This window comes from Leucoraja erinacea, chromosome 4, assembly GCF_028641065.1.
Source record: "Leucoraja erinacea ecotype New England chromosome 4, Leri_hhj_1, whole genome shotgun sequence".
Lineage (NCBI taxonomy): Eukaryota > Metazoa > Chordata > Chondrichthyes > Rajiformes > Rajidae > Leucoraja > Leucoraja erinaceus.
Window position 1 is genome coordinate 55,995,543 of NC_073380.1, and position 12,247 is coordinate 56,007,789.

At 41.1% G+C, this 12,247-nt stretch overlaps 1 protein-coding gene across 6 annotated transcripts in view; it reads left to right on the forward strand.

Moving 5' to 3' along the window:
• The window catches only part of LOC129696443 (intermembrane lipid transfer protein VPS13B-like), an 811,841-nt gene that overhangs the window by 170,165 nt on the left and 629,429 nt on the right, over positions 1-12,247 (forward strand). For all 6 annotated transcript variants that reach the window (XM_055634334.1, XM_055634333.1, XM_055634338.1 and 3 more), the window contains exons 13-15: positions 7,494-7,688; positions 9,842-10,011; positions 10,691-10,885. In XM_055634334.1, coding sequence (XP_055490309.1) covers positions 7,494-7,688; positions 9,842-10,011; positions 10,691-10,885 — 560 coding nt within the window. The remainder of the gene's footprint in view (positions 1-7,493; positions 7,689-9,841; positions 10,012-10,690; positions 10,886-12,247) is intronic.

Consider the following 12,247-nt stretch of genomic DNA (forward strand, 5'->3'; position numbering starts at 1 on the left):
GTAACTCAGCGGGACAGGCAGCATTTCTGGAGAGAAGGAATGGGTGAGAAGGGTCTCGACCTCAAATGTTACCCATTCCTTCCCTTCAGAAATGCTTCCTGTCCCGTTGAGTTACTCCATCATTTTGTGTCTATCAGCAGTGTTAGACAAGCCATGCCGCTGGAGATGCATCGCCAACGATTTCAAACCAACACACGATGCTGAGCTCTGTCATGGGAAGGCGCCAACTCGTAGAGAGAGGCAAAGAGCCAAGAGTCCACAAAGCCTCCTCAGAAAAATGAAAGCCACATTCCCACCCACATCTTGGAAAATCTCAGGCCTGTGACCACTCAAAATGGAGAAAAATATTCGGGATGGAATGGAGAATCTTGACTGAATACATCAGAAGCCAGCAAAAGAAGTAGCCATATGCCCACCTCCTCAGCAAGCCATATGCCCACCCTGTCATCCATTACCTGAGTGGGAAAAGTCTGCCGTTCCCACATTGGCCTCATCAGTCACCCACAACCCACAAATCTGGAGTCATGCTAGATCCCAGTGGACTGCCTAAGAAGAACCTGTTATGACTTTGTAACCAAAGAACTGGTATAGCACAGTGGGAAGATTCCTGCCTCTTTGAATTAGCGCGCCACAGTTTCAAATCTCACAAAAGGGCTGACATTTCAGAGCAGCATTAATTACTTTTTTACAGATGGGATATGAAACTGATGTCACTGTAGGCTCAACTGCATGTGAAGGATCACTGATGGTGGTTTTTATTCGCAGATATAAAAACAGAAAATGGTGGAAATCTGAAGAGATCTATTTCTTTGTCCATGGTTACTGCCTGACCTGAGTATTTCCAGCATTTTTTGTTTGTATTTCCAATTTCTGGCACCGACAGTATTTTGCTTTTGTTACTTTTAGTGTTCAGGTTAATGTGAATTCCTTAATTGATACCTCTCCCTTGTACCTCACTGCAAAGATGGGATTGAGATTCATGGTAGAATCATTGAGACTTGCAACACTGGAAGAGACCATTTTATCCATTATGCCTTTGCCTGGTATTAATGTAAGCCGACACAAGAAAATTGAAAGTAAGAATTTGCATAAAGTAAGAATTCCATTGTTCCAGTGCCTGTGGCAAATAAATGGGCAGCACGGTGGCGTAGAGTTAGAGTTGCTGCCTTACAGCATCAGAGACCCAGGGTTGATCCTGACCATCAGTGTCTATACGGAGTTTGTATGTCCACCCCCCCCGTGACTTGCATGGGTTTCCTCCGGGCGCTTCAGTTTCCCCCACATTCCAAAGATGTACAGGTTTGTAGGTTAATTGGCTTTGGTAAGAATTGGGCCGAAGGGCCTGTTTCTGCACGGTATCTCTAAACTGAACTAAACTAACATGGTATTGACTCTCTTGATGCTCAGCAGTTCAGGCATCATCTGTGGGGAGAGAAACAGAGTTAATGTGTCAGATTAGAACAAGAAAATTCATAATCTTCACCAGGTTGGGCAGCATACAGGAACAAAGATATGGATCTTCGAACATTTTCAATTTTTATTGTAGAAAGAAAAAAATCATTGTATTGAAAGACACTTAAACAAGTACATGGATAGTGTAGGTTTAGAGGTATATGAGCCAGGCACAGGCAAATGGGATAAACTTGGTTAGGTAATTTGGTCAGCACGGGTTAGTTGGCCGAAGGGTCTGTTTGTGTTGCATGATAGTGATATCTTACCAGTACCTGAATCACAAAGATATCAATTTCATATCCCATTTGCAATATGGCCATCAGTCCCGCTGTGAGGTTGGCTGTGTATTGAAGTAAAAATTAGCTGTTTGGGTGGCACAGTGGCGCAGCAGTAGAGTCAAGGGCCGGTCCCACCAGCATGCGCCTGCATGCGGCGAGCGCGACCAAACCGGAAGCGGGGGCCGCGCGGAGGTCGAGTGAGTGACGTGAAGTTCGAGCAAAGTCCGCGGGAAGTTCGCACGTGACGTACGGCGTCAAGACGCTGCGTACGGCGTCAAGATAACAAGTCCAGAACAGGGGGTCACAGTTTAAGGATAAGGGGGAAATCTTTTAGGACCGAGATGAGGAAAACATTTTTCACACAGAGAGTGGTGAATCTCTGGAATTATCTGCCACAGAAGGTAGTTGAGGCCAGTTCATTGGCTATATGTAAGAGGGAGGTAGATGTGGCCCTTGTGGCTAAAGGGATCAGGGGTTATGGAGAGAAGGCAGGTACAGGATACTGAGTTGGATGATCAGCCATGATCATATTGAATGGCGGTGCAGGCTCGAAGGGCCGAATGGCCTCCTCCTGCACCTATTTTCTATGTTTCTATGTTAAGACGCTGCGTATGCCTGTCGAGGTGGTGCGTACGGCGTCGAGGCAGCTGCGGGCCGGCAGGCCGTTGCCGCGCGGAATTTTTGAACACGGTGAGTTTTTCGGAGCCCCGCACGACGTCGGGACCTGCTCCGCACAACTCCATACAGCTCCGGCGATCGAAGTGGGACCGGCCCCGCGAGGCCGTACGACTCAAGCGACCACGTTAGGTCGCGCTTGCCGCATGGAGTCGCATGCTCGTGGGACAGGCCCTTTACACTCTTACAGAGCCAGAGACCCAGGTTCAATCCTGACTACGGGTGCTGTCTGTATGGAATTTGTGTATTCTTCCCGTGACGTGTGTGGATTTTCTCCGGATGCTCCAGTTTTCTCCCACATTCCAAAGACGTGCATGTTTGTAGGTTAATTGGCTTTGGTAAGATTGTAAATTGACCTTAGTGTGTGCACTGGTGCATCGGGTGATCGCTGGTCGGGGTGGATTTGGTGGGCCGAAGAGCCTGTTTTCGTGCAGTTTCTCTAAAGTAAATTGATAGAGACAATAATCTCCCCACTTTGCTACACCAGCTCTTCGGTTGCAAAGTAATGACAGCTTCTTCTTAAGCAGTCCCTCGGGGGCAAGCATGACTCCAGTTTTGTGGTTTCTGAGATGAATGATGAGGCCAACATGAGAGCCACAGAAGTTTGCACATGGTGCAGGTAGTGGCTAATGGTGTAAGCATATGCCCAGCTTGTGAGGGGATCCACTCAATTTCCTTATCACCCCAGTTTGCAGTTATCGGTCCTGTATTTATTTGATATTAATGGTTTTGGAGAAACCAACAGCAGGATTTAAATCAAATGCATTGCAAATCAATATAGCAACTACTGCCAAAATTGACGATCATGATAGAAATTTGTTGACAAATTTAGCTGTGAGGAAGTCTCTTGTTTTGCAGTTTAGTCTTTACTAAGCAAGTTATAGTAATTTGAGAAGCGTTGATTAAAAAGCAGTGTTTAATGGAAACAATACAAAATCCTACAAGACTCTATTACAATCTACAGTACTGTATGGATGCGATACTTGGATTATAGTTCTATTGCTGCCATGTTTTGAAACTTAATATTATTCATTTGCTTTGCCTTTGAAAAATTGTTTTAATTAAATTTTTAATATTCACTTGTATTTAGTCATAGAATCATACCACACGGAAACAAGCCGACCAAGATGCTCTAGCTAAGCTTGTCCCATTGCCTGTGCTTGCCCCATATCCCCCTAAACATTTCTATCCATGTCCCCCTCCAATTGTCTTTTAATACTGTGTCAAAAACACTTCAACTGGACATGTTCATCTACCAGTAACATTAACTTGGCTTTGCTCTCTCCACCGATGCTGCCGACTCCAGCATTCGCAGCGCAATTAAAACTGGGGTTAATTTGTGATTATTTGTTTTGATTGGTCTAGTTACTAATTGGATTGCTGGTTAGGGAATGATTCCATGAATGTTGCTTGGTCTGTTGAGTAGTTTCAGCATTTTCAGTTGATATTTCCACTTTCCTGCAGTATCTGCAGTATTTTGATTTTTCAAAAGAATTTGCAATGTGAGTAAATGAAATAGATTCTGAATAAGGGTCCCTACTTGAAATGTCACCGGTTCATATTCTCCAGAGACACTGTTTGACCTGCTGAGTTGCTCCAGCAGTTTGTGTCCTGTTAAAATCAGCATCTGCAATTCCTTGTTTCTACAGACAAAACAAAATGTTAGATGGCAGTTGTGGGGAGCAGATGGGACAAACACTAGCTTTCTGTACCAAATAACTTGATGGATGTATATCTCGTGTAAAACCACATAGAACATAGAACAGTACCGCACAGGAACGGGCCCTTTATCCCACAATATCTGTGCTGAACATGATGCCAAAGTAAACTAATCTCATCTGCCTGTAAATGATCCATATTCCTCTATTCCCTGCATTTTCATGTGCCTATCGAAAACCCTTTTAAATACCTCTAACGCATCTACTCCAACCACTGCCCCTGCCAATGCGTTCTAGGCCCCCAGCACTGTGTAAAAAATACTTGCCTTGCACATCTCCATTTCTCACTCTCACTCTCACCTTATAGATATGCCCTCTAGTGTTGGACATTTCCATCCTGGGGACGAAAGGTTCTGACTGTTTATTCTATCTGTGACTCTCATATATAATTCTACCGTTTATATACTTCTATCAAGTCTTCCCTCAACCTCTGACATCTTTTTTCTGATGTGGGAGGAAACTTTCTCCAAAGGAGAGATACCTTCTCCAGTCTCCACATCTTTTCTGCATTGGGGCGAACAGAGCAACACGCAATAGTCCAAATGCAGCCTAACCACGTCAGTGAAGTTGCAGGAAACGGCAATTGAGAATGGTTGAGGCCCAGGAAATACTGGCTTCTACCCTTGGCAGTGTACATGGTTCCTGTAAACCGAAGGATCAGTATTGAAATAATGGGAATATACGTCACAGTGCTCTTACAGACCAATGTCAGCCTGTTGCAAGTGAAGTCGGGCACGGATCATATTATTTCCAAAAATTAATGAGCTAACCAGAAGGTGGATTAAGCAAACAGATCGGAGGGTCACAAAGGGATTTAAGGTTCATGTTTTAAGTAGGATAATAGATACACCGTTAAGTGGGAATTTAATTCATTGACCACACACTGATACACAAGTTAGGCCGTTGCAAATCTAGATATATGTCTTTCACATAACAAATTTTTTTTTTTTTTTAAATTAAACGACAAGGATCATATAAGACCTATTTTTTCTGTCTTGTTTAATGAAATACTTTTCTTTCCCACCTCTTCCATCCCAGAGTTACATGCCGCACAGAGATTTGGTCATTACCATCTGTGACATGCAAACAATTTTGTTTGCTTTGCACCTCTGCAGCAAAATCTCTTGTTAGCAACTGCGTCATTGCTGTCAATGGCGAGGAGTTACATTGTAGAAAGTCATAGTTTGAAAATGTGGTTTTTAAACCCTTTGTGAAGGGATTTTTTTAAAGTGGTTGTGTGAAAATGATAAACCGTGCACTTTTATATCAGAAGTATATCGAAACCCTGTGGTTGTTTTGACTATGATTAAGAGCAAATAGTGTGTGTAAAGAATCCTAGATGCGATGTATGAATGATGCAAATAATTGAGGATGGACCAGTTTACATGCTGTTAAATACTCAGCTACTATGTTATTTGGATGTTGTTTGGATAAAAATTGATTTTGTGGACTTGGCCATTCTTCAGGCATATACTTATTGGGTGAGCAGTTACACTGAAATTACAGGGCAGTTGAATTGCAGTTTGGATTGTAAGGCAGGCATTTTCAGGGGGAGCACAATGGCGTAGTGGTAGAGTTGCTGTCTGACTCCGCCAGAGACCCGAGTTTGATCCTGCTTACGGTTGCTGACTGTATTGAGTTTGTACGTTCTTCCTATGACCGTGTGGGTTACCTCCAGGTGCTCCGGCTTCCTCCCACACTCCAAAGACCTGCAACTTTGTAGCTTAATTGGCTTTGGCAAAATTGTCCCTGGTGTGTGTAGGATAATGCTAGTATATGGTGTGATCGGGTATAGCGAAGGGCCTGTTTTCACACTATTTCTAAAATCTCAAAAGTAAATCCTTGTCTATGTATTTTTTTTTCGCTGTGCGATTGAAACTTTAGCTCTCCTGATAAGGTCTGAGCACTGCTCCCCTGAATTTAATAATCATGAAACTTCAGAGACTATTGTGAGTGAAAAGGGAAAAGGAGAGAGCAGAATCCTTCCTATTTAAACACTTCAGGTTACATAGGTTTAAAGTACTAAGAAGGTCTAAATACTTGAGTACGTCGAGAGATAAGTCTGACGCTGCTTTGAATTTACTCCTGGTTTAATGTAGACTCAGCCCTTGTGTTCTTTCTTGCCTTATTCCCATCATTTGACTGTCATCACAATGTGGTTTATAAGGCATGATCTGCTCAAGTTGCATAATGTGCTTCCCATGTTACTGTTGTGACTGTCGTCCAATAAAGTGCTTTGGAACAAGTTGAGAGGGATGTTAAGATTTTATTGCTTAGAAATTCCAGACTATTCCTTGGGTAACTGATGCTAATCTGATTGAATGGAGACTGCTCTATTTGCTCTAATATCTGAAAAACAAAACCATGCAATCATGCCTCGGACATTTTTGTGATTGACAATTGGTGTCTGGTACTCTGCTCCTGGTCCGGGGCCGACAAGATCAATCTCTGTGTCAGTGATACAGCAGCAGTGACATTGCCTTGAATCTTGTCTTATGCCATGTGTGACTTGGATGCTGAGCAGTAGCCTGGTGGATGAAAGGCTAGCACAGAGGAGGTTCAGTGGAGCACAAGATGTCCAAAGGTTGGGTCTGGGGGAGACCGAGAAGCAGTAGTTAAGGTTGGGAGGGGAGAGAGTATTGGAGCATTTATAGAGAAATGTTTTAGAAAATGAGTTGGTGGAGGCAAAGCTGATTGTGGGGTGGGTGGGAGGGAGGTGGTTGAGGATAATTGAAGGGGATTGTCCCAAGTATTATCCATGTTTTTCACTTACCTGTAGGTTTCTGTGGGATTCTCATAGTCTTCACCTAGGAGTTCCCTACGAGTTCCCTGCAAGATTCAGATTCAGATTCAGATTCAATTTTAATTGTCATTGTCAGTGTACAGTACAGAGACAACGAAATGCATTAGACAACAAAATGCATTGCATGCATTAGACAACGAAATGCAAGACAATGTTGTCCAAGCACCCTGCAATGCTTAAAAACCACAGACCAACGCATGAGGAACCATGCGAGACTGTGCATCCCTGATGCCAAAATTTTATTGTCATCAAAGATGAACTCGTCGCAAGAAGTGCTTGGTCCAATTTCATAATTAGGCAGCATTTCTGGTCTCCAGAAGTGCTGTATGACTCGCTGAGTTACTCCAGCGCCTTGTGTCCAACTTTGGTATAAACCAGCATCTGCAGGAAAGTTTCTATTTTTGGAGGAGCTGGTTAACTGTATTGATCTACAGATCATTGCAGCATTTTCTATTATCATTTAATTTTATTACGATTATTCCTGTTTTTGAAACCATTCAAACAATTTATCTTTCCTGATAAGTATAGTTATACTTATACAACATTGTTTTTTGTTTTATTTTTTAGGTACAACTTGTCAGCAGCAAGATGCTTCCATGAACAAAAGTGAAGATCTGAGCAATGTCCAAGAGATGTCGGCCAAACGTCTAGTTATTGGTTCATTGGAGCTCCGGCTGGACAGTAGCTCTGTCCACAGGATACTGAAGATGGTGGCGTGTGGGCTCAATCATGAGTATGAACCGTACAGCAAGCCGAACTCAGGTTAAATATAAATTATATAAACTTTGGAGAAATAGCACGGAAACAGGCCCTTCGGTCCACTGAGTCCGCTCCGACGAGCGTTCACCCAGCACACTGGTACTACCCTACCCATGAGGGATAATTTTACCAAAGCCAATTAACCCACAAACCTGTAGGTCTTTGGAATGTGGGAGGAAACTGGAGCATCCGGAGAAAACCAGCACGGTCACAGTGAGAACGTACAAAGTCCGTGTAGACAGCACGTACGGTTAGGATTAAATATGGGTCATTGGTGCTGTAAGACAGCAACTCTAACGCGCTATATTTTATAGTCACATTAAAAGTAACTACTTGGGCTGCATGGGAATGTGCTAAAAAAATTGTTGGTGGGGATGGAAGAACATACCAGGGAGCTGTGAAGGGAATGTTCCATTTGAAATGTTGACAGGGAAGAGAATAACAATATGTGAGTGGTTGTGGAATCTTGTTGGAGTTGATGAAATGGGGTTCCAAGAAGCTGAGTGGATCATACTGTAAGTATGTTTGATGGAATGGACAATTTTTGTGTTGTAAATTCAATGGAAATGTACTTAATACTGTGAAGAGGCTTGGTTAGAGTGGATGTAGAGGATGTTTCCATTAGTGGGAGAGTCTAGAACTGGAAGTCATAGCCTCAGAATTAAAGAACATTCTTTTAGGAAGGCGTTGAGGATAAATTTCTTTAGTCAGAGGGTGGTGAATCTGTGGAATTCTTTGCCACAGAGGCTGTAAGTCAGTGGATATTTTTAAGGCAGAGAGATGATTCTTGATTAGTACTGGTGTCAAAGGTTATGGGGAGAAGGCAGAAAAATGGGTTTAGGGGGGAGAGATAGATCAGCCATGATTGAATGGAGGACTTGATGGGCCGAATGACCTAATTCTAGTCCTATTCCTTATAACTTTGATCACAATTATGTTAATTGTATTTCTATTGTTGTACAGTTTGACAAAATGGTGATTCTGTGACGATTACTTAAAAATTAGGTGCAATTTATTTTATAGACGTGTGAGTACTGTTTAGTTCATGGTTATGTGTACCTAGGTACACTGAAAAGCAACTGATGATGATACCTTATGTTACTGTTACCGTTACTTTATGTTACTGGTGATACTGTTGCGGGCTATCCAGTCAGTGGAAAGACAACACATAATTACAATCGAGCCACCCACAGTGTACAGATACACTATTGCTTAGAGATAACGTTTATTAATATCAGACTACACTTTTTTTCACTATATTATCAGCTTTGCTTGTTCCTTGAAGATCATAATGGTGAATAATGCTAAAGGGTTCCATTGTGAAATACATTCTCTATCTGCAGAACACTTGAGGTTTGTGCAAATATCTTGCACCATGTCTCATCAACATGCATGTATGCATGCTGGCCTTCATTGACATAATTCAACAATTGAAGCTAGTCTTTGAAGCCATACTATATATAGCCTTGCATCTACTCTTGTAACAGTTGGTAAGATCATCAGATCTGGAATTCCTTCTGTACAATTTGCTCTCAAACTATCTTTGTATGATATTGACAGAGTTTCTGGTGACTCAGTGAAATTTTGTGGATTGGAGTAAACCTTTTTTTGGACATTAACATTATTCACATTTTTTTGCAGTTACTGTTAAGGTTTATATTTTGACTTGTCACATCACACTGCCTATAGATTTATAGCAGTCCCACTACAGTACCCACTCATTCACAATGTTTAATTTAGTTTAGTTTAGAGATATAACTTGGAAACAGGCCCTTTGGCCCACCGAGTCCATGTTGACCAGCGATCACCCGTGGATTAATTCTACCCTACATGCTAGGGACAATTTACAGAAGCCAATCTTCTTTGGAATGTGGGAGGAAACTGGAGCACCTGAAGAAAATCCACGCAGTCGCAGGGAGAACGTACAAACCCATACAGACAAGCACCCGTAGTCAGGATTGAACCTGGGTCTCTGGTGCTGTGAGACAGCAACTCTACAGCTGCACCACTGTGCCGCATACTACACCACACTTATGCAGTACTTTGAAAACGGACACTGTTTTTAGTATATAATTTATTGAAAATTATCCAATCAAATATTTGCTTTCCCAAATTAGTGATATTTATGTCAATATTGTCCCTTTGAAACCTTTCAGAAACTGAGGATGAAAACAGAACATTGCCGAGCCAAGAGGAAGTTGCAGCTTTGGAAGAATATATTCCAACAAGATTAACATGCATAACTATTTTAAAATGCACGTTTACAATTACACTGGCTGAGTTCAACCTTCTGGACAATTTATTTCCTATAATTTTAGGTCAAAAGGTAACAAGCCCTTTTCTTAAAAAGGCCTTTTAAAAATGTATGCTAAAAGGAGGTGGGAGTTTTTCTTTTTTCCATTGGATTTCTTCAAATAAATTTGTAAATTTGATGACGACAATTGGCTTTAAACAACACCAGATTTGCTTTCTGTCATATTCTGATTCAAATTGTAAATCATAAAATAATAAAATGTAATACCCTTTCAATTAAATATAAGGAATCTGGATGGTTTGTAATGACAAATGCATTTAATACGAAATAATCTAAGAACTGCAAAGGAGAGTTGCTTTGAACCTGCTTTTCCATTCAATGGGGACATTTTTGACTTTTTTTCAGCACCACCATCTTACTTGATGTGGTCAGGTGTTCTGAAATTAGCAATTTATGACATGCAGAGTGAATATGTGGATAATGACAATATTTTTATGCTGTCAACACAGATTTCAGAAAATAAGATTCTGCTGGACAATTTTGTAATGTTTTGATTTTGGGGTTGGTGTATTACATTAGCTATTGGAGAAAATTAAGAGGTCTGGAATTAAAGGCAGATTCAGAAACGTATTTCATGCACCGCATCTCATATTATTTGTCCACTCAAAATATGATCTGCAATGCATGTATTTAGTATATGATTTAAAAAAAAGATTTACATAAAAGTAACATAAATATTTTGTTGTTTCAGCATTCCTTGCCTTATTTAAGTGCTCCACATTTTCATCCATTGCGACCCTTACCTGCCTTGAGAGTACAGGTGGACAAAGTTAGTTTGGAACATTCAGTGCCAATGTATGCTGGACAACTTATACCCACTGTCAGCAGCCTTAATCAGCCACCTGATAACTTGTTGCATTGCTGTTATGTTCACTGTTGTGTCAAGGTAATATGTTCTTTATCAGCATTTTTTAATTCGTTCCATTCAAAGTTTCTCACTTTGATTTAAACATGTAATTATTCTTTGAAACATGCCATCGGAGTTGCAAACCTTGATTGAGAGCTTTGAAAATACTTTTCGGGAATAGTAAATTTGGTTCGGAGTCGCAAGGATGTTGTAGATGTTTGCAAATATTATTTGTAACTTAAGAAATTGAATTAAACCATGACATTCTGGTATCTGTAGCATGGAGTGCAGATGCTGGTTATATCAAAGATAGACACAAAGTGCTAGAGTAAGCAGATCAGGTTGGGATGGTTACCAACCTGAAATGTCACCCATCCTTTTTCTCCAGAGATGCTGCATGACCCGCTGAGTTATTCCAGCACTTTGTGTCTACATTCTGACATTATTAGATATTCTGGTATTTACTTTATTGAATGTTGTTCCATTGTGGCCAGATATTTGAAACACTGATCTACTTAAGTTTCCCTGTTGTCTTATACAGCTATAGAAACATAGAAAATAGTTGCAGGAGTAGGCCATTCGGCCCCTCGAGCCTGCACCGCCATTCAATATGATCATGGCTGATCAGCCAACTCAGTATCGTGTACCTGCCTTCTCTCCATACCCTCTGATACCTTTAGCCACAAGGGCCGCATCTAACTCCCTCTTAAATATAGCCAATGAACTGGCCTCAACTACCTTCTGTGGCAGAGAATTCCAGAGATTCACCACTCTCTGTGTTAAAAATGTTTTTCTCATCTCGGTCCTAAAAGATTTCCCCCTTATCCTTAAACTGTGACCCCTTGTTCTGGGCTTCCCCAACATCGGGAAAAATCTTCCTGCATCTATCCTGTCCAACCCCTTAAGAATTTTGTAAGTTTCTATAATCTTGGTCAGCACAACGGTATTAATGAAACAATATTATTTGATTAATAATGAGAATTTTTAATAACAAATTCTTTAACTCTCTCTTTTTAATTGAACTTTCTTAATATTCCTTCATCAAATATTCTGATCCTTGACCTTGAATGTCTTAAAATCTTTAATGCTCATTTAGGTGCTGTGGAATGCAGTGCAAGAAAGTCATCCTGAATTTAGGTTCCATACAACTTTGAAATGTTTTTGTTTTGTTCGTATTGTGTTTATTATTACTTGGCACTCTAGTGAAGACAGATTATGTCTCAACCAGACTCTGATCTAATTCAGGAGATTGTAATTTGGATAGAACGTCAAATAAGGCCTTTAAGCCATAGAATCATACAGCATAGAAACAGGCCTTTTGGCCCAACTAGTCCATGTCAACCAAGATGTCCATATACACTATCCCATTTGCCTGTGTTTGACCCATATCCCACAAAATCT